The following is a 23,549-nucleotide window of genomic DNA, read 5'->3' as shown; positions in this document are numbered from 1 at the left end:
TTTTTTTTCACCTCTAATTTAGTTCTGCTCTGACTTTATTTCCTGCCGTGAATTTTGTATCTGGTTTGTTCTTGCTTTTCTAGTTCCTTGAGGCGCACCAATAGGTTATTTAAAATCTTTCTACGTTCTTCATGTAAGTATTTGTTACTCTTAAACATTCTTTTATCATGGTTTTTGCTGTATCCCACATATTTTGTTATGTTGTGTTTCCATTTTCATTTGTTTCAAGAAACTTTTTCTTATTCCTCCTTAAATCCAATGATGGCTCATAATTGTGGCTTAATTTCCTCATTTTTGTACAATTTCCAAAATTCTCATTGTTGATTTCTAGTTTTATTCCATCGTGGTCTGAGAAGATACATGAAATTATTTCTATTTTTTTAATCGTTGAGACTGCTTTTGTTGTATAACAAATACAGTAGCCTCAAGAATGTCCCATGTGATAAGAATATGTATTCTGTAGCTGTTTGGACACTATGTTCTGTAAATGTCTATTAAGCACATGTGATCTAAAATGAAGTTTAAATTCAATGTCTCTTTGTTGATGATTTCGCTAGATGATCAGTCCAAGGCTGAGAGTCAGTTGTTGAAGACACCTAATCTGATGTCACTGGAGTCAGTCTCTTCCTTTAGAGCCAATAATGTTTGCTTTATATATCTGCATGCTCCAGCGTCGGGTGCACAAATATTTAGAATTGTTGTATCTTCTTACTGAATTGATCCTTTTATCATTATAGAATTACTTCCTTTGCCACTTTTTGACTTAAAGTCTATTTTATCTGATATTAGGCTACTCATGTTTGCTTTTGGTTTCTATTTGCCTGGATTATCTTTTTCCATCCCTTCACTTTGAGTCTATGTGTCTTTACCACTACAGTCAGTTTTTTATAGGCAGTATATAGTTAAGTCATTTTTTTGTTTGTTTTTCTATTCAGTCAATCTGTATTTTTTAAGTGAGGAATTTAAACTGCTTACATTCAAGATTATTCAGTACTTAATTCCTGTCATTTTGGGAATTATTTTTTGCTTTTATGTATCCTCTCATCCTGTTCTCTTATTGTGGTTTGCGGGTTTTCTGTAGTAGTAACACTTGACTCCTTTTATTCATTCACTCATTTATTTTTCTGAGATGGCATCTTGCTCTGTCACCCAGGCTGGAGCGTGCAGTGGTGCGATCTCGGCTCACTGCTAGCTCTGCCTCTTGGTTTCATGCCACTCTCCTGCCTCAGCCTCCTGAGTAGCTGGGACTACAGGCACCTGCCACCAAGCCTGGCTAATTTTTTTGTATTTTTAGTGGATACGGGGTTTCACCGTGTTAGCCAGGATGGTCTCTATCTCCTCACCTCGTGATCCACCTGCCTTGGCCTCCCAAAGTGCTGGGATTACAGGCGTGAGCCACCGTGCCCGGCCAAGAGTTTTATACTTTTATGTATTTTGATTATGACAGATATCGTCCTTTATCTTCTAAATGCAGGGCTCCCTTGAGCACTTCTTGTAGGGCCAGTAGAGTGGTGATGTACTTCAGTTTTTCCTTGCTTTGGAAAGCATTCATTCTCCTTCATCTTTTTTTTTTTTTTTTTTTTTTTTTTTTTTCCTTTTTTGAGACGGAGTCTCGCTCTGTCGCCCAGGCTGGAGTGCAGTGGCCGGATCTCAGCTCACTACAAGCTCCGCCTCCCGGGTTCATGCCATTCTCCTGCCTCAGCCTCCCGGGTAGCTGGGACTACAGGCGCCGCCACCTTGCCCGGCTAGTTTTTTGTATTTTTTTAATAGAGACGGGGTTTCACCGGTTTAGCCAGGATGGTCTCGATCTCCTGACTTCCTGATCCGCCCATCTCGGCCTCCCAAAGTGCTGGGATTACAGGCTTGAGCCACCGCGCCCGGCCCATTCTCCTTCATTTTTTATATCTTCTCCAGGTATAATATTCTTGGCTGACAGTTGTGTTTTTGTTGTTGCTGCTTTGGATTTATCATTTCATTTTCTCCTGCATTGTAGTGGCCAAAGTAATTCCATCGATCACGTTGATTTCTCATTAACCCCAGTTCCAAGAAGGCCTCTAAGATTTCCAGTTTATTTTTACTTGTTTAAGAGCACGTACTCACCGTAAATCCCATTCCTAGGTCAAAACAATCTAAATGTTATTGTACTTGCTATAAAAAATGCTCTTAAGCAGTTGTCCTACACAGCCCTTCTGATGCACGCATACCCTTTTTCTATGGCATACAAGCCCTCAGTCTTGGGAGTAAAGGCACAGGGATGCACCATCTTTGTTGAGGTACCTCCCAAGATACAATCCCTATTAAATGTTCCTAAGTCCCTATTAAATGTTTCTAAGAAACTGAATCTGTCAGCCTCTTTGGCCTCTCATATTCCTTGAACTTTGGGGGTAGGGTTGTATAGACTTTTCCACCGTGGAACATGGCCTGTAAGGTTTCTGCTAAGAAATTTGCCATTAGTGTGATAGGGATACTCTTCTATGTGACTTGACCCCTTTCCTGTATTTAGAATTCTTTTTCTTGGACTTTTAACAGTTCGACTATAAAGTGGCATGGAGAAGAATTTTTTGGGTAGAATATACTGGAAAGATCTTTGAGCTTCCTATATCTAGATGTCTGTATCTCCTCCAAGACTTGAGAAGCTTTTACCTATTATTTCGTTAAATAGGTTTTCTATGCCTTTACCCATCTGTTCTCTCCCAGGAAAACTGAAAATTCCAATATTTGGTCACTGTATGTGTTACATAAGCTTTGATTTTTTAAAAAAATTTTATATGCTTAGGTTATTTCAAAAGACTTGTCTGCAAGTTTACAAATTCTTCTGCTTGATCTAGAGTCTGTTGTTGAAACTCATGATTATATTTTTTATTTTATTCTTTGAATTCTTCAGTTTCAGGATTTCTATTTAATTTCTTTCTGACATCTTTGTTGAATTTTTCATACAGATTGTGAAATGTTTCTTTTCATTGTTCATCTGTTTTCTGCAGTACCTGGGTTTTCAGAAATATTATTTTGAATTCGTTATCAGGTATTTCAGATTTTTTAAATGTTGGCATCTGTTGCTGGAGGATTATTGTGTTCCTTTCAAGGTTTCATGCTTCCTTGATTTCTCATGCTTCTTGTGTCCTTACATTTATATCTATGCATCTGGTGTAACATTTGCTTCATCCAACTCTATGGATTGGGTTTCGAAGGGAAAGACATTTTTTTCTATAGAGCTATCTATAGTGTTGTTTGGGTAATGCATTTTGGCTTTGATTCTGGGTGGGAGAAGCAGTGCAGTCTCCATATGACTTCTTTGGCTATCTTTAGCATCAGTGGTGTCTATGAGTTCCTCAGTGGATAAAGCTGTGGCTCTTAGAAAAGGCTGTAGTGAGACTTTGCTAGTGAAAGGGACACCAGGCAGGCTAGTTCTTAGGTAACAATCATGGCAACTGTGGGATGGATATGCAGGACCTCGGTCAACACATGTGGATATTGGTAAAAGCAGGTCAGTCAGATCAATCCTTGGCCTTCAAGTGGATTATCTGTGTGCTAGCAGTGGCAACAATGGGCTGAACAAATGGGTCCTCAGGCCCTTAGGTGGCATGCATAATGTCTGTGGCTGCAACAGCAACAGAGGGCTAACTTGGGGCCCCAAGGTACAGCTTTGGGTGCCAACTGGTACACCATTTGGGTGCCAAATGGCCTAGTGGTCACCACCACGCCTCCAAGTGGCACGCAGGTGAGTGGCACATGGCTGTAGGCAGGGCAGTGGCAGTCTCACTTGGTCATGCTATATAATCCTTTTTATATTTTGCTGAATTAGGTTTGTTTTTGAATGCAAGAAATATTCATAAGGTATATTCTTATTATGACTTGTCTCATTTTGGTATGAGGCTAAAAGTGCCCTCATAGAATTATTTGAGAAGTGTTCCTCTTTTTTTCTGAAGGGTGTAAAAAAATTGATGTTAAAACTTCTTTAAATGTTGATGCAATTCACAAGTAGAGCCATTTGATCTCAGGCTTTTCTTTGTAGGAAGTTTTTTGATTACTAAACTCTTCACTTGCTAAGGATCTATTCAGATTTTGTTTCCTCTTGAGTTTCAGTTGTTTTTACCTTTCTAAGAATTTGTTCATTTCATCTAGGTTATCTAAGTTGTTGATATATAGCTGTTGACAATATTCACTTACAATACTTATTTCTATAAGGCCAATAGTAATGCCCTCTTTATTACTGATTTTAGTAATTTGAGGATTCTTTTATTCATGGTCAGTCTAACTAAACTTTTGTCAGTTGTTGATCTTTTCAAAAAATAAACTTCTGACTTCATTGCTTTTTTTCTATTACTCTTCCATTCTCTATTTCATTCATCTGTGCTCTGACTGTTCTTTCCTTTCTTTGGACTGGGTTTGCTTTTGTTTCTTTCATTAGGTTAGATTGTAAATTTGACATTTTTCTAAAATACAGCAATTTAGAGCAATAAATTTGCAATTCAGCAATTCATCAGCTATATACCATAAGTTTTTTATGTTGTATTTTCATTTTGCTTTTTTTTATTGTTGAGATGTAGTCTCACTCTGTTGCCCAGGCTGGAGTGCAGTGGCACGATCTCAGCTCACTGTAACCTCTGTCTCCTGGGCTCAAGTTATTCTCCCTCATCAGCCACTCGAGTAACTGGGACCATAGGTGCATGCCACCACGCCTGGCTAACTTTTTGTATTCTGAAGTAGAGATGGCATTTCACTATGTTGGCCACGTTCGTCTAGAATTCCTGACCTCAAGTGATTTGCCAGCCTCGGCCTCCCAAACTGCTGGTGTGAACCAATGCAACTGGCTAACATTTTTATTTTCATCACTATCTTTTAGTTCCTCTTGTCAATTTTTTTCTGGAACCATTGGTTACTTAGGAGTATATTGTATGACTACCTTAATAAATGTCTTTTAATTGATTTCTAATATCATTCTATTATGTCCAGAAACATGTTTTATATGTTTTCAATCCCTTTTTGAGACTTCTGTCCTGTCCTTGAGCATTTTCCACGTATACTTTAAAGATTAATCTCCTGTTGTTAGGTATCTCTTAGATCTAGTTGGTTTTTATGTTTTTCAAGTCTATTTCCTTGTTGATATCCTGTGTGGTGATTCTAAGCATTATTTAAAGTATGGTACTAATTTCTCAATAAAACTATTTCTCCCTCCAATTCTGTCCATTGTTCTTTCATGGCTTATTATGTGTTCAGAAGGAATAAAACCTTGTCCCTACACTCACACAACCCTCAACACAATAGTCACTGAAGTATGTGGGGTTTCTCCACATACACAACCAATTCTCCAGCAGACACCAGTTGGGTGTTTTATATTTCAATTATAACACTATGTATCTGCCGATATCATGAGATCACACAGGTTAAGGGCTCAGCCCTACAAGATCACCCCAAGTTTCAGATGTCAATTGGCAGTAGTGGGTTGTCAATTATACTTCTGACTAATCAGCTATAAATGGGGGTCTGCAGGATCATCTATCTGGGTTTAATTTACTAGGGGGGGCTCACAGAACTCAGAGAAACATTTATCCCTTTAATACCAAACATATTGCAAAGGATATAAACAGTGGGATAAAAAGATACACGGAGTGAGGTCTGAAAAGATCCTTAGTGTTGGGACTTCTGTCCCTGTGATATTGGGATGCCTACCTTCCAAGTGCATAGATGTACTTGCCAACCTCAAAGCTCTCCAAACCTCATACTTTGGGTTTTTACAGAGGCTTTATAACACAGGCATTGCTGATTAAATCAATGGCCATTGGTATCAACTAAACCTTCAGCGTATTCTTGCTCACTGGAGATAGGGTGTGTGACGAAGGAGGAGAGGCTGAAAATTCCACTCCTCTAATCACATGGTTGTTTCCCCAGACAAGCTGTCCCCATGCTGAGCTTATCTAGGAGCTCACCAAGGCTTGCCTCATTAGCATAAACGATGCTCCTATCATCATCCAAGGCACTTAGGAGCTCTGTCAGAACTCCTATCACTCAGGACGTTAATTTCAAGAACCAGGAGCAGAGATCAAATCTGTATTTCTTATTTATCATAGTATCACAGAGGCTTATATTGATTAGAAGTGTTTTATCACCTTGATGAATTGACTATTATAAAATGTTCTTCCTTGTTTCTAGGAAAAAATATCTTACCTAGACCTTCTGGATAGCTTGCCTCAGATTCTATATTAGCACTTGCTGCCTTACCAAGCATTTTATGTTATTAAGTTTCTTCCCTAAAACTTCATAAACCAAGTTCTGCTAGCTTCCAACTTTTCTTCTGCAGTTTCCTCACCTCTCTCAACCTTCACAGAATTGAAGAGACTCAGGGCCTTGCTCTGGATTAGGTTTTGGTGTAAGGGAATACGGTGGCTGGTTGGATACCCTACCTACACCACAAAAACTTGCCCTGAATCAGTAGTAAGGCTGGTTTGCTTTCTTATTCTTGTGATCACTGGAATGGTACTTTTAATTTCCTTCAAGAACTCTTCCTTTGCATTACAACTTTATTAACTGTTTGGTGCAAGAGGCCTAGCTTCTGGCCTATCTCAGCCTCACTAAACTTAACCCTTTCTAGGTTTTGATTTAAAGTGAGAGGTATGAAACTCCTCCTTTTACTTGAACACTTAGAGACCATTCTAGGGCTACTAATTGGTCTAATTTCAATACTGTTGTGTCTCAGGGAATAGGGAGGCCTGAGGAGAAAGAGATGGGGGAATTGCCAGTCTTTGGCGCAGTCAAAACATATACATTTATCAATTAAGTCTGCCATCTTACATGGGGATGGTTCATTGAAAAATGGCACTGATAGACTCGCTTGACGCAGGGTTGCCATGAACCTTCACTTTGTTAGGAAAAATGTTCAGTAACTACAAGGCATAATAAAGCAAAGGACAATAAAATGAGATATGCCTATACTTAAACTTACAAGAAAAAGTTTCCAACTTTAAACCTGAAGAAGAGATACTATCTCTAAAAAATTCTTTTGGGAGATTCAGGAACAAGATATTTAAAGGCTACAGGGTCAAAAGGGTTTTTTCAGGACACCATTAATTTCTACTTTAAGGAATAAATGAAAACATCATTTAAGTAATAACTGTCATATTTCATAACATTTTAAAACATTAAGTCCATTAAGCTGTTTTGGTCTATGAAATCATACTTCATCCTAAATTCAGATTTATTTTAACTGCTTAGTTGGCACTGCCTTCTGTCCAGTTTCAACAGTGACCATACCATTATCTATGTCAGCATAAAGATACCAGTTTGACTCACGTGGACTTTGAAACAGCCATTAGGAAACACGGCAGTTAGGTGGGCAAGATGGACATACAGATTCAGACCAACAAAAGCTGATTCAAATACTTGGAGTCCTACACAGTAAGTAAGCATTAGTACAATCATCCAATAGACTGTGCCTTTTCTTACCGATGCAGAGAATAAAGATGACCAAGAGATGTGGTTGTCTATGTGTTAAAAATGTCCAACAACTTCTTGAATGTTTGACTAGCTGAAGTTGCTTACATCTGTTTATTGCACTCTTTGACTCATCGATAATTCTTCTAGGCAAAAATTATTAGGAACAAAAAGTGAGGAGTCAGATCAGTCCATTTTGCTGCTTACTGGCACGTATTTAAACACCTTCCTTCCACTCAGGCCTTTATACCATTTCCACAGGGAGTAAAAGTAAAATGAAGTCTTTGTCATCAAGAAATACTCCTCGTGATGTCTGGATTTTTTTCTCCTTGTCATGTACCAAGCTGTATCAATTATTTTAAAATACTATTATTCAGGCAAACACTACTCAGTAAATACAGTGGATTCTAATCAGTGATTTTATGTCTCAAGGATTCATAAGTATCCAAGAGAAGCTCATACACTGACATAGTTCCATTCATTTTCTTCCCAAATTAGTTTTGGATAACTTTGCATAAAAGTAGTTCTGCTCTGAAACAAATGTTGACCAGCTGCATGCCAATGAAGTATTTTAATAGTACTTTCTCCTATTTTAAATTTCTTCCCGTTAAATAAATAAAGCATGGAGATTTGAAAATGCCTCCTGATGCACTGAGAGGCACAGAAGTGGTACCTTGAAATCAATACATTTTCGATCAAAACAGATGCAACTAAAGATGAAGCTCTGGATCATTACCTTTAAAATCAGTAGGCATTTCAATCAAACTTAAAAAATATCAAATAACAAAATAGATGACAAAATGGAAAATAAATAAAAGAATTCTATTTGGAATCCCAAAATTCCAGGCAGGCCCAATTCTTAAATATTTAGCTAATCAAGGTATCATCCTTAATGGGAGCAAATATTAATCAAAAGTCAAAATACTCTCTGTAACGGGGGCTTATGTCATCCCATGACAATGTAAGGCTACTCTCTGTATTGACAATATTGTAATTTTCAAATGTTTTCTTACGATAAAAAGATGTTTTCTCTGTGTTCGTTTAAAGACACATTAAACGCCCTTTAGAGGAAAGTTCCTTGACAAATTTATCATTTCTGGAAAAACTTATTATCCTCGATATGTTTAATACATTCCCACATACAATTCTTAGTAAAGAGTTTGGGGAAACAAGTGTCCAAGCTCTAGCAGGTTTCATGAACTAAGGGCAAGAGTCCAAAACAGACAAATTCTATAAATTTCTATAAAGGACCAGAGAGTAAATATTTTAGGCTTTCCAAGTCATATATTCTGTTACAGTTATTCAACACTGTAATTGGTGTGAAGATGTAAACAACTGGGTATGGCTATTTACAATAACACTGATTTACAGAAACAAGCCCCAGATGGATTTCGCCTATGAGTCATAACTTGTCCACCCCTTGTCTTAAAGAAAACCAGAAGGAAGTGGTATTGGTATTGAGGACAACATTGTGAGTGAGCAGGCAAACAGGTTAGGCAACCTAATGTATTCTATTCTCCAAACACAGGTTTTTGCTTTGTTAAAACAAAGGGCATTTTCCCCCCACCGCAACAGAGAAGCAGCTCCCAACTTCTGTGGCAATAATGAGAGCAAAGGGGCAAGTGAAGATGGAGAATCTTATTCATATCAGGAGCAGTCAGAAACCATATACAAGCTCCGGCACCACACTCAGCATATGGGTGACCAAGACTCTTTGAGTGTGCCTGAGCGTGCCATCCCTGGCAATGGAACCTTCTACAAAGCTCTGACCATTGGCTAACTTAAAAATCAGCCCTAGGAGAGCTGTGAAGAGGCCAGCTGTGTCAATTAGGTATTCACCAGGAAAGCAGACAACAGCATATACTTGGACTCAGAGGTTGAAGAATTAAGCATAATGATTCTAAAATTCTTCATTTTTAATAGTGTCAGGTCTGGAAGCTTTGTGGAAAACATGCTTTCAGAGAAACTAAAAGCCCTCCTCATCCATTGGTAAAATCTGGCTTCATAAATCTCAGGATATTAAAAACACAGCAGGCATACTCTCCCATATGACAATTCCACCTCCTCCAACATGTTACAATAAATGGTGGAAAGGCATACTACTGATTTGGTAATTACTTCGGTTATGTGACTCTGCTGAAAGCTCCTGTTTTGCTTTTATTTTGTATGTTTTGCTATCAGGTAAGTTTGATTATGTCATGCTGCCCTCAGGTGTCCATTTCTTTTTAAATATATGATTGGTGGGCAAAAGAGGACCCCTTGTAAATTTTCAAACCAGGACTACAGCAGATATTCAATGTGCTCTTTCATAAACCCTAATCACAGAGCTCATTTAAGTGCTAAAAGCTCAACATTTAGGAGTATCTGATATGTCATTGGGACTTTTCCCACCTGTCCTATAATATCCTGCCTTTGAAAAAGGAGCCAGAGTGGTAAAAAGAAAAAAAGGAACTAAAAATAGTACCTCAGCACAATGGTTCTCAAAGTGTTTCAGAGACACTGTTCCAGATGTCCATGAGGTCAACCCTATTTTTACAGTAACACTAAAAACATTTTTTTCATTCTCTCAGATATACACTGGAGTTTTCTAGAAGATACATGACTTCTGATACACTGCAACCAACTATAAGCAAAAACAGATATGAGAATCTAGCCATCTTTTACTAAGCCAAATATAAAAAGATGAGCAACAATTATAAGCACTATTCTTTAATATATTTCTCACGTAGGAAAGTATAACTACTATTCATAAATGTGTTATTCACTTAATGGGTTTTTAATGATTTAATGCAATTTAAAAATCTTACCAGTTTTAGTTTCAGATAAATATTAATATATAAACAAAAGATTTCGGGGGTTCTCAAACATTTTAAGAGTATAAAGCTATCCTGGGACCAAAAAGCTTGAGAACATTGAAATATCAGATTTCTATTGATATTTCCTAGAAAGCACTTCCCCTAACATTTGAGAAGATAAACACACCTAACTCACTGTCAAATTACAAAGACTAACTAAACAATTTTTAATTTGATTGCTGTAGCAGGACAGGCATTAAAGTAAGCAACAGAATTGGAAAGAAGAGTCAGGGGTTGCAGCCACTCTCATCCTCACTCCTTCCTCCTTCCTCCACAATCAATTTGCAAGAAGTAAGAAAGAGCAAAACTGACTTAGAATTTGACCTGCTTTCCCTTATCACGTTCTATAACAGAACTGTGCCAATGTAAAAAGCTTACAATGATAAGAAGACTGAATAATGTATAAGTTAGATAATATGAGGTCCCTCAATGAGCCCCAGTGACACAACTGATTAAAGCTACCCTGAGGTATTTTCCATATATAAATCTGTTCTAAAAAAAGCAAAACTACCAAAAGTGGGAGGCTAGAGGGCGGGGAAAGGGGACAGGTGAAGGAACAGAGGATGGAAAAAAGGAAAGAAGGCTTTCATTCTGAGAGGTCATAGAATCCAACAAAATTGACCAGTGTAAGATTAACCTATGGCATACTTAGATAAGGATTCCTATTAAAGTCTAGACCTTTGGTAATATGATAGTAAATTATATTCTAAAATTCATTTTACAATTCAACATTTTTAAATCATGTCTTTTTCTATAAAAACATTTCAACAACTAATGGTTAGGTTCTCAGGCTATTATTCCCCATATCCTTGTTGTGCACACAGAAAGAGTATTGGTGAAAATGAATGCCAGACCCTACTAGAAACCCTCTGAAACTGTGATATCTAGCCCTGATTCTTCTCTTAGGATCACTGAGAAGCTCCAGGGATGACAGCCTTGGGGCCACTGTGTCTGGGGAGCTCCAAGTCAGGTAAAAGCATAGATCAAAAGCTTCTCAAGGTGATAAGCAACCTCAGCGAAGTCTCAGGATACAAAGATCAATGTGCTAAAATTGCTAGCATTCCTACACACCAACAGTCAAGCCAACAGACAAATCATGAATGAACTCCCATTCATAACTGCTAACAAAAGAATAACATACCTAGGAATACAGCTAACAAGGGAAATGAAGGACCTCTTCAAGGAGAACTACAAACCACTGCTCAAAAAAATCAGAGATGACACAAATGGAAAAACATTCCACGCTCATGGAAGATTGGAAGAATCAATATCATGAAAATGGCCGTACTATCCAAAGTCATTTATAGATTCAATGCTATTCCCATTAAACTACCATTGACATTCTTCACAGAATTAGAAAAAAACTCTTTTAAATTCATATGGAACCAAAGAAGTATCCAGACAGCCAAAGCAATCCTAGGCAAAAAGAAGAAAGCTGGAGGCATCATGCTATCTGACTTCAAACTGTACTACAAGGCTACAGTAACCCAAACAACATGGTACTGGTATAAGAATGAACACACAGACCAATGGAACAGAATAGAGAACCCAGAAATAAGACCACATGCCTACAACCATCTGATCTTCAACAAACCTGACAAAAACAAGCAATGGGGAAAGGACTCCTTATTTAATAAATGGTGCTGGAAAAACTGGCTAGCCATATGCAGAAAACTGAAACTGGATCCCTTCCGTACACCACATACAAAAATCGACTCAAGATGGATTTAAGACTTAAATGTGAAACCCAAAACCAATAAAACCCTAGCAGAAACTCTAGGCAATACCATTCTGGACACAGGCAAGGGTAACAATTTCACGATTAAGATGTCAAAAGCAATTGGAATAAAAGCAAAAATTGACAAATGGGATCCCATTAAACTGTAGAGCTTCTGCATAGCAAAAGAAAGTATCAGAGTAAACAGACAGCCTACAGAATGGGAGAAAAACTTTGTAATTTGTCCATCTGATAATGGTCTAATATCCAGCACCCACAAGGAACTTAAATGTATAAGGAAAACACAAAAAAATCCCATTAAAAAGTGGGCAAAGGACATGAAGAGACACTTCTCAAAAGACATAGATGCAGCCAAGAAACATGAAAAAAACCTCAATATCACTGATCAATATCACAAATCAAAACCACAATGAGATACCATTTCACACCAGTCAGAATGGCTGTATTATTAAAAAGTCAAAAAACAACAGATGTTGGTGAGGTGGTGGAGAAAAAGGAATGCTTTTACAGTGCTGGTGGGAGTGTAAATTAGTTCAACCATTGTGGAAGACAGTATGGCAATTCCTCAAAGACCTAGAACCAGAAATACCATTTGACCTAGCAATCCCATTCCTAGGTACATACCCAAAGGAACAGAAATCATTCTGTCATAAAGATACACACATGCAAATGTTAATTGCAGCACTTTTTACAATAGCAAACACGTGGAATTAACCTAAATGCTCATCAATGACTGAATAAAGAAAATGTAGTATATATACACCATGGAATTCTATGCAGCCACAAAAACGAATGAGATCATGTCCTTTACAGGGACATGATGGATTTAAGACTTAAATGTGAAACCCAAAACCAATAAAACCCTAGCAGAAAATCTAAGTAATACCATTCTGGACATAGGCAAGGGCAAAAATTTCATGATTAAGATGTCAAAAGCAATCGGAACAAAAGCAAAAATTGACAAATGGGATCCAATTAAACTGTAGAGCTTCTGCATAGCAAAAGCTATGCAGAACATTTAAGTTCCTTGTAGGTGCTGGATGTTAGACCATTGTCAAATGGATAAATTACAATTTTTTTCTCCCATTCAGATCCAGAGGTCATTATCCTTAGTAAACTAAGGCAGGAACAGAAAATCAATTACCATGTTTTCTCACTTCTAAGTGGGAGCTGAATGATGAGTACACATGGACACATGGGGCAGAACAGCTCACACTGGTGCCTGTCAGAGGGTGGAGGGTGGGAGGACTGAGAACATCAGGAAGAATAGCTAATGGATGCCAGGCTTAATACCTGGGTGATGGGATCATTTGTGCAGCAAACCACATTGGCATTTGTTTACCTATGTAACAAACCTGCATATCCTGCACATGTACCCCTGACCTTATAAAGTTATAAATAAAAAGATCTTTGCAAATAATAATTTAGGGGGGAAAAATAGGAAAGACAAGACAGACACGGCATCAAGGAGGTAGGAGAGAGGACTCCAAAGGAGAAGGCAGTGCTGGCACAATACAATTATGACCATGGCTGGAATCTAAGCAGGGGAAAGCTCAGAGAGAAAATAGAATGCCAATGATAGCTTTCATGGCAGAGGGCGTCACAGATACAGAGAAGCACAGACAGAAGAGGTATCCACAGGGAAGATATTATCCTGCACGGAGATGAGAGGACAGCATGCAAATGTACTTAAGGCAGCTGCCAGTTACAATAGTGATCATTACAGATGCAGAGAGTTCTTGAGGATATTAACTCTATAAGGTTCATCAACTTCATGGAAGTCTGTGATGCTTTTGACAATGAAAATATAAAATAGCACAATGTGAAACTTTCAATTTTTAAAATAATTTTTATAATAGTCATTTTCCACTACTGACAATAAACCAAACATTTATCCAGTATTTAAGATTCTAGGCTCCTAGAAAGCCAATGCAATAATTAATTTTATAGATTGGAAAAGAAATAATGAAATCCTACAATCTAACTCACACTGAACTCCACATATTTTTTTTTTAACACTGTTCTGTTACAAAACCTAAATATACTTTCTTCCTTGACTATATTCTTCTCCCTACCAGTAAGTTGTACTAGCTATGGTTTTAGCCCTTATCAAACTTATAACCCACTACTAAAAACATTAGTAAGGTCCTACCTCATACATTAAACTCAGACCACAGGGGGCATGATACTCAACACGCTCTGAGTATGTCGAGGGCAAAGTATACGTAGGAGGCCTAGCCCAATAAAAGAGAGCCACCTTTAAGAACCACAACCAGGCTCTTATACCAATTTTACATGCTGGGCTGGCTCCTGCCAATACTGGAGAACAGAGGGACGCTGGATAAAACTGCTACTGAAAATCTCGAGTCTTGATGTTAAAAGGTACATTTTGTCAAAAAATCTTGATTCAAATAATGCCCTGGCTACTGCCTCTTACAATGGCCTGACCTTGGCCAGCCACTGACTTGTGTATCTCTTCTGACTTTCCAGTTGTGAAACTGGCCAAATGACTATGCTCCGATCTATCTCACTCCTCAGTGCTATGCAATTCTATATTTAACCCTCTTACTACCTTAGAACACCAGCCGTGGGAGATAATCCTGCCAGCATGGTAGGAACCTGACTAAAACTATGACTGAAGTACAAGCAAGCTAGTTAGTGGTAACAAATAAAACACATTCGAAGATCTGTCCAGACAAGCAGTAAGTATAAACTTATTCTAACATATCAAATCTTATTCATACCATTTCAAACAAGGTTTAAGAAAAAGACTTTCAACTCTTTCCTTGTTGATAATTCAAGCAATATTCAATAAAACTTACTTCCAATATAGCAAAGAAAGAAACCCTAGAGTTTAAGAGAAATGTATCTGTATGTACAGAAGTTTAATTTACATACGTATTTTGTAGATAGAGGCATTTTGAAAATAAAACAAATTATATAGCAAATTCGCCACATCACTACAATTTTAAGGGAATAAACTTCTTTCAGACAAGTCAAAGCAAGTAGATACTATTGCTAGGAAAATGATCAATCAGTCACACATTTTTTTAAAAGCAGGTACTGAATTTCTCCCCCCAAATATTATATATACTTCAGATTGTTTTTTACCGAGCCTAATTAGACAGGTTTAATATAATCCAACATGAAATTAAAACACCTTCCCAGTGTTTTCCCATCATAGCACCTCAGCAACCTGCTACCATGTCTTCAGTGAAACCTAATGAGGTCAGCCTAGCCAACTCCATCAGAGAGGACATGTGGCTGCCATGAACATTGTCTTACTCACTTCTAATCCTTACCCAAATAGCGAAGAGTATGGAAAGGAGGAGGCACACACACACACACTATATGTATGTGTATATATATATATATATATGTTTGTTGAAGGGGAAAATTAGAAAAAGAGAGGCATTTCAACATGTCACAGTAGCTAAGTGTAAGTATAATGTTAGTACACATTCCATTATTTTATTAGTAAGGAAATTAGCAGGCCAAACCAAGGCCCATATCAATGCATTTTCAGTACATCATTCCTTACCGTGAAGGCAAAAGGTTCACCAAGAGCAGCCAAAACAAGTTAACCTCCCAAAAGGGGAGTCAGCCCTCCCCTATTGAAAGTATATGAGGACAGGCTGGTCTTGGCACTTCTTAGACAGATCATGCTGCAGTATTGCTATCACAACACAATGGTAAGGAAAAAAAGAAAAATGGATTATTAGTGTACTCCCCATGAAGATTATTCTGGCACTGGATCAAGTAATGGGTGGTCATACTCTAGGTAGCATAGCATTAAGGAGAAGGTGAAAAGGAGCAGAGCAGTAGAAATAATTCATTTTATCTCCTGTATGATTCGATTTCATAGGGGTCATGCTAATAAGTCAAACAGACACTAAAACAACAACAAAAAAAAATCAGGCAATCATGATGCAAGAGAAGCTACATCCAGAATTATGGATTAAAAACTTACCACCTAGAAGAATAATTTATTTTTAAAATGAATCCAGAGGAGAAAGATAGAAGAAACACATTTACACGGTTAGTTCTTATGATAGCTACTTTGTATTCGACAGACTTGTAACAGCATGCATTATAGAAAACTAATACAGAAAACGTAAACAGGCAATCCCAAGTATATCGCACACATTTTTATAACAGAGAACTACGCATCACCAAACACATGATCCTGAATATGACAGAGATTCACTGTTATTGATAATTTTTCTCCCTCTTCTGTCAGTAATTTTGCTACTATTGCCAATTAATTATCTGTGATTGGCCTAATTCAAGATAATATTAAAATGTTAATTTATATAAACTGTCTTCCATCCCAGTTGCCAAGAAGCAGGATGCTTCATCTAATCTCCTTAGAATTCCTTGTAAGTGTAAAGAAGGGCAAATGTCCTAGATTTGCAGCAATAAACCTGTAGCTACTGACACTAGGGAGTCCACAGTTTATCTAGCCATCATGCAAGCTGAGATAGCTAATAAAAAATAACATCTTTATTGGTTGCTGCATTTCAAGTTATGAGTAAGATACATGTGTATGTAAAAGTATTATTAAAGCTATTAGCTTTTAAAAAACGCAATCAAGGATTTAATAGAAACAAATCATCAAACATGTGACAAAAGCTCTAAGAGATCTGCAACCTTTAAACAGAAATCGCAATATTACTGAATTTTTTTCTCCCATCATTAAACATTTTCTCAGTTAACAGATGCTAAACATACAACTCTTATATGTTGATGAAACCTCAAAATATCTAATGTGAAGAGAATTCTTCATGCTGGTGATAACTGATTCGGATCAATGTTATATGTGGCCAAACACAGTCAACATTATCTCCTTTGCCCAGAAAGGTTAAGGGAAAGAAGGGTGCAAAGAGCAACTGCTATCACCAAACAGGCAGACGAAGCAGTGAAAACTTGGTTGGCCAGTAAAAGGCAAAGAGTGGTCAGGACAATCCACTGACTGGCCATCCCCTTAACAAGCTAGATGAACGTTACACTGTGGTACCCACATCAATGTTCACACTGTGAAATGCCTGCATTTCCACATGATATATTAGCAGTGCTATTGCCCAAGAATGCTTCCTGAAAGGATCTATATTCTCTTAATCTGTATTGTCTCTGGACACGTGCTACATACGTTTACAAGTGATTCTAAATTCACCTCTTATAAATGGCAAAAGGAACTTTCTAGTTGAGTATTTTGAGATATGTTAAAATGATGTTAAAACTGGGATTCTATCACTCTGTCTCCTTTTTGCTTTCTGGTGGCGGAACCCTTTCTCCCCTGAATCCCTTCCTCTTTTAACAGCTAGTCCAACTTAATGGTCCCATAGAGCTCCATGATGCCTTTTTTAAAGGGGAACACTGTATTTTCGAAAAAAGGAAATTATGTGACTAGCAGAATATCTAAATATCAATTCTTTATATGTAATTTTAAAATTTTAAGATATATTACAGCAAATCAAGGGATCATATACCCTACGCGGACATCTGACTTTTTCTTCAAAATAAAATGAGAATTTGTTAAATATGGATTAATCTATATTTATTTAGAGCAAAAATTACTTCATAGTCCCAGGTTCATTTATTTTGAAGAGTATTATGAAGAGTTCGAGTAAATGCTAAAATTCTACTTCTACAAAACTTGCAAGTGTATGTACAATTATACATTGTAAAACTTTATCCTCTATCTTAAGTAGATGATGAGAGGATGATTACATTATTTTATTATTTCAACTAGTAAAAGACTAGTAAACTGAGGACCATAAGAAAGCCTGAGTTATTCGACTCACTATGGTATGTAGTGAAAACACGATTCACATTTTCAGATATAACTTATATTCTCTCCATTATTACCTATCAACTGCAATTCTCAACCAAAAAACAATAACAAATAAAAGCTCTGTCTGCCATCTACTGGACAAAGAAGATACAGAACACACACATTACTCCTAAAACAACTCCAGGCACCAAGACCATGCATTTAAAATCATACTCTGTGCTAGCATGTGAAACAAAAAAATTCTTTCTTTTTTCGAAGGTTCCTTTTTATTCACCTGCCATGGGAACCATGTAGAGAATGAGGAACAGGGAGGCAGAAAATAAATGTGTACAAACATAAAAGTAGAGATAAGCCCGACATGTTTTGGATCTAAGTTTCACAAATCCATACTTACATGGCCATGTAGATCTGTATTAAGAAGCATTATTGCACAGGTAAGGCAATGGACTCCATCTGAAGAAAGACACAAGAAAAGAAAGCATGAATTCGCTTTTTACTGTTGGATTTCACCTTGTTATCATTAATAGGATACATTCAGAACCTATGAAAACAGTACTGTGCTAGGTACAGGCTTACTTGTTTTAAGAAACAAAAAATGGATGAGAATAATTTCCATATAGAAAGAACCTCAATGCACAGAATTGGACTCCACTGTTGATAAACTGTTCTTACCTCTCTGGAGGACAATTTGGTAGTACACATGTAAAGCCTTGAAACAGTGTCTTTTGACACAACAAATTGGCTTCTAGGGTTTTGCGCTACAGCAATAATTAAGGATCTATACATAGTACAAAGATATCTAGACAAGCATTGCTTACAATGGAAGACAAGTAAATATGATCCTCTAAAGACACATTTCTGTTAGGTTGAAGTCATATAAAAATGTTCTCCAAGTAAAGATTCTCATTTCCAAACATTAGAATTAGTTGTTCTCCTTAGTCTCACTCTACTAATTCTCTACAAGTACAGTAGATAATAGCAGTTTCAGATGCAGTAAAAATCTTCCCAATTTATGCTAAATTAGAAAGGTCTAATCACTGCACTCATATATTAAAGGCAGGGTATTTTTAACAGATAAGTTCTTTAGTATAGTAGGTGATTTCTGTTATCAGTGTCTCTTAGTAGATGCTACCAAATGGCTAAAAGTGTATTTATTCTAGTACCATTTTATTATCACAAGTTCTACATATATTTAAAACAAATTCTCCAAAGTATTTTAAGAACTCAGCAGCCAACTCTCAAATATCCTTATCAACAGCCAATTAAGTACACGAATCTGTATTTCTTTTTTTATCCAAGAATGTAAACATCTTCTTAGATTTGCAGAAAGTTCTCATAAAAATGGCCTGCTTTTATCTCTTTTATTCTCTTGTCAGGGCTAATGGTGACAGAGATAGTGAATAACTGGTCCAAATAGCATCAGTTTACCGATAGGAATGTGGCCTTAATCAGGTGATGAATTAACTTTGACTACAGCCTGGGGGACGGAGAGAAGGTAGAGGCAAGCACCTTGGCCAGTACCAAGCACATTATCGAGGTTAATCGGCAATACTGAAGCTAAGAGGTAATTATTATTTCTTGTGAATCTAGTCTCAGTGATTTACTCCATAATCTCTAAGTTTATGAAAGATTTTCCAACTGAAAGTCAAAGTGCTTCACTTCGAACACTGAAAAGTGTGCTTTATTGCAGGAATTGAAATGGAGGAAAGATCTCTCTTCAACAAGGGAGGGTCCACAAATAAACAGTTTACAATTAAGTCGTTTACTTTGTAAAAATAGTATAATAAGCATAAATTCATAGTTTATTAAAATCATCAACAGAAGTTTGTGGTATCATTATAATTAATATCAAGCAAAAAAACTAGAGGCACAGTGCAACCACTAGTGAGATTTGTTCATATTTCCAAAACTAACCCCAAAACTCTGGATACATAAGCTTTCAACAAGAAATGTAGAGACCAAATGTATAAGAAATAAGAAAACTGAAATTTTATTACATAAAATCTTAGAGTGACAAATCACGAACATTTCAAGTATGCTGTCATACTAGAGAAGTGGAAAACAAAATAATTTAAGTAAGAGTAAAGGATAACATGCTGTCCTTAAATATTATCCTTTTACAGAATATTTAATGACATGAGAAAATGCTCACAATGAAAGAAAATGCAGATAAAAACAAAACTCTAATTCCAATTTGACATTAAGTATTAAACAGACTAGAATGAAGTAAATAGAAGTGTTAGTAGTTATCACTAGCTAATTGAAGTTACATAATTTCTCATAGTAAAATTTAACTTTCATGATAAGGAAAATAACCATTGATATAAAAAAGAAATTCAAGGATTTGTATCAGATTACCTTGTGAAGCAATAATATCTGGGTTACAGTAAAAATATCTATTGGAGAAGTGTATTAAAACTCTCTCTCGTTCTTGAGTTTCTCCCACGAGAGAAAACGCTTTAAAGAAATACCTACAAGAGAATTAAAAATTTAAAAAGTGAAATTTTAGAAAATGCTATCACACTGTTTGACAGTTAAAAGTCAATTTATACAAACCTAAGATATTAATTATACAAGGTAAGATATTATAAAGTTATTCTCTGCCTGCAAAAAAAATCATTTACTAGCTAGCCATTCAATATAAATTTGTATTAGGATTTAAATTCTATAAAACACTTTGGAAGGCCAAGGCAGGCATTCATTTGAGGTCAGGGGTTCAAAACCAGCCCAGCTAACATGGCAAAACTCCACCTCTAATAAAAATACAAAAATTAGCTGAGCGTGGTGGTGGGCGCCTGTAATTCCAGCTACTCAGGAGGCTGAGGTAGGAGTCACTCGAATCCAGGAGGTAGAGGTTGCAGTGAGCCAAGATTATGCCATTGCACTCCAGCCTGGATGACAAAGTGAAGCTCCGTCTCAAAAGAAGAAGAGGAAAAAAAAGTCAACTTAAAAGATGACAGGGTGATAACAGAGTGGTCAATACATCAAGAAAGCCTTGGGAAGGTAGATAATTTCCTCATTATGACCACGTGTCAAGTAGCCAATTTTAAAAGGTCAGATAAAAAAAAAAAAAGACCACTTAAGACTCAATACATCATCATAAAGGCTAGGTTTTAAAACTCTACACGCATCAGGGTGCTTCTGTAATTTTGTTACATGATTGTCATCTCTATTAAAGCCACTATAACTTACATTGCTTTGTACACAGGAGATTTCTATGAATTTTGTGTATTATCACATTTTAATATTAATTTGTTATGGGAGGAGGAAATCGGGAGATATAGGTAATTTATTCCTTATATAATGAAATCAGTTTATGTATAAAAATATCTTTAAGTTATAGGAAGTGTGCCAAAAACCACACACTAATCTACTCAGAGTCACTAAGAGCACTGTTTATTTGAGATTAATCCAGATGACCCTCCATTGACAATGTAGATCCATTTTCCTAAACATGAGATAGGAAGGAAAAAAAAAATCATTCAAAATGTCTAAGAAATCTTACTGTTGTAAGAAACACACCATAAGCTTCATTTCTATGAAAATTTTGCCTTCTTCTTTATTATAGATATAATTAAGGTTAACAAACTATATATTGACAAAACTTTAATTTTTCTTAACTTTCATAAACTACATCAGAATGCAAGGCAAAAATATACATCTCTCAGCCACTGTTAACTGTTTTGTCAGAAAGCCTGAGTACCTCTGCTGCACAAAAAGAGTCCCGCAATAAATCACTGGAGTACTACACTCCAGTCCAAACACCCTCCCTTCACCTCCCAGGCCTCAGTTTCTTCATTTGTAAAATTAAAGGGTTACGCTAGCTGATCTCAGAATTCTTCCAGACACTGACATTTTATAAGTAGTGTTTAAAATTAAATGCTTACTAGGTGTTATCTTCAGCTACTCTTAGAAACTTGCAATACAATATCATGTAAAAAGTGAGAATCAGTGAGTTTTCGACGTCTTCCTTTGAAAAGGTCAGAGAAAGAGGGTATTGCTGGAAACATTTTTACAGATACTTTCTACTGATTATGTTGACATTCATTTTTATTCCACTGAAGAGTTAATTCCAAAGTATCACCTTAAAAGGCTATTGGGGCTGGGCAGGGTGGCTTATGCCTGTAATCTTAGCACTTTGGGAGGCCAAGGCAGGTGGATTGCCTGAGGTCAGGAGTTTGTGGCCAGCCTGGCCAATATGGCAAAACCCTGTCTCTACTAAAAATACAAATTAGCCAGGTATGGTGGTGCGTACCTGTAGTCCCAGCTACTTGGGAGGCTGATTCAGGAGAATTGCTTGAACCTGTCAGATGAAGGCTGCAGTGAGCCAAGATGGTGCTACTGCACTCCAGCCTGGATGACAGAGCGAGACTCTGTCTCAAAAAAAAAAAAAAAAAAAAAAAAAAAAAAAAAAAAAAACAGGCTATTGGGCTATAGGAAAAAAATTCTACAGTCTATAAACTCTGTGTGTGTGTGTGTGTTAAGCTGATCATTCAAACACTAAACTCCCTACTCAAAACAATTGAAAACAGAGTCTTGAAGAAATATTTGTACACTCATGTTCATAGCAGCATTATTCACAGTAGCAAAAGCATGGAACCAACCCAAGTGTCTCTTGAAGCTAACGGTGGTATTTACATATTCCCCATAATGGGCTATTACGCAGCCTTAGAACGGAAAGAAATTCTGACATATGCTACAGGAACAAACCTTGAAGACATTATGCTAAGTTAAATGAATCACAAGAAGGCAAATAATGTATATATCCATTTACATTAGAGTAGTCAAAATCATCGAAAAGAGAAGTAGAATAGCGTTCGCCAGGGGCAGGGGGAAAAGAGGGGAAGGAAAAAAATCCTTGTTTAAAGAGTATGGAGCTTCAGTTTTACAAGAATCATGGAGATGGATGGTGGTGATGGCTGGACAACATTATGAATGTTTTTAATGCCATTCACCGTATACCTGAAAATTGGTAAGATGATAGGTTTTATGCTATCTGTATTCTACCACAATAAAAAAATGAAAAACAGAAAAATTCCTACAGATGGCATTTTTTATCCAGATTTGCTATGCTACCAATTGTTTACTATCTGAACTCAGGCCTCCCATTAGGTGCAGAATATCGGTTCATGTATCATTTCATTAAATGCATACATTTTTCTTACTCCTTGCTGTGTTTAAAATCTATAATACAATTTTAGCTAAGTTCACAAAGTACAGGTTAAACATCCCAAACCCGAAAATCAGAAATCCAAAATGCTTCAAAGTCAGAGATGCTCCAAAATCTACAACACTTTTCAGTGCTGAAATAAGGCTCCAAGGAAACGCTCCTGAAGCATTTCAGATTTTCAGATTTGGGATGTTCAACTGGTTAAGTATAACACGAACATCCCTAAACCTGAAAAAATCCAAAATCCACAACACTTCTGGTCCCAAACATTTTGGAGAAGGAATACTCCACCTATAGCTGGAGGTTTAAGAAAAAAAAAAATAAGATTCTAGCTAGAAGGCATTACTTTCTCCTCTAAGAACTAATCGTTTGAAGGTAATGAAGAGCAGCAGTGAGGCTTAGTCATACCTGAGTGACTGATCCAGCGTCATTCCTGTAAAATCAAAAAACTTCAGATATTCTTCGGCAACTAGTTTGCTAAATTCATTGCTATAAGGAAACAGAATAGACTTGGTTATTGAAAGGTAAACTATTTAAAACACACACAAAACAGGAGAGAATTCA

At 36.8% G+C, this 23,549-nt stretch overlaps 1 protein-coding gene across 17 annotated transcripts in view; it reads right to left on the bottom strand.

The window, feature by feature from the left end:
* Nucleotides 1–23,549, bottom strand: part of LOC105482130 (pleckstrin and Sec7 domain containing 3) — a 710,412-nt gene that overhangs the window by 251,333 nt on the left and 435,530 nt on the right. For all 17 annotated transcript variants that reach the window (XM_071068564.1, XM_071068551.1, XM_071068554.1 and 14 more), the window contains 3 exons: nucleotides 23,394–23,474; nucleotides 20,174–20,286; nucleotides 18,210–18,268 (listed from right to left, as the gene is read on the bottom strand). In XM_071068564.1, the coding sequence (XP_070924665.1) occupies nucleotides 18,210–18,268; nucleotides 20,174–20,286; nucleotides 23,394–23,474 (253 nt within the window). The remainder of the gene's footprint in view (nucleotides 1–18,209; nucleotides 18,269–20,173; nucleotides 20,287–23,393; nucleotides 23,475–23,549) is intronic.

This window comes from Macaca nemestrina, chromosome 8 (genome assembly GCF_043159975.1).
Source record: "Macaca nemestrina isolate mMacNem1 chromosome 8, mMacNem.hap1, whole genome shotgun sequence".
Classification (NCBI taxonomy): domain Eukaryota; kingdom Metazoa; phylum Chordata; class Mammalia; order Primates; family Cercopithecidae; genus Macaca; species Macaca nemestrina.
The sequence above is the reverse complement of the archived record's forward strand: the minus strand, read 5'-3'. Positions and strand labels throughout refer to the sequence as shown.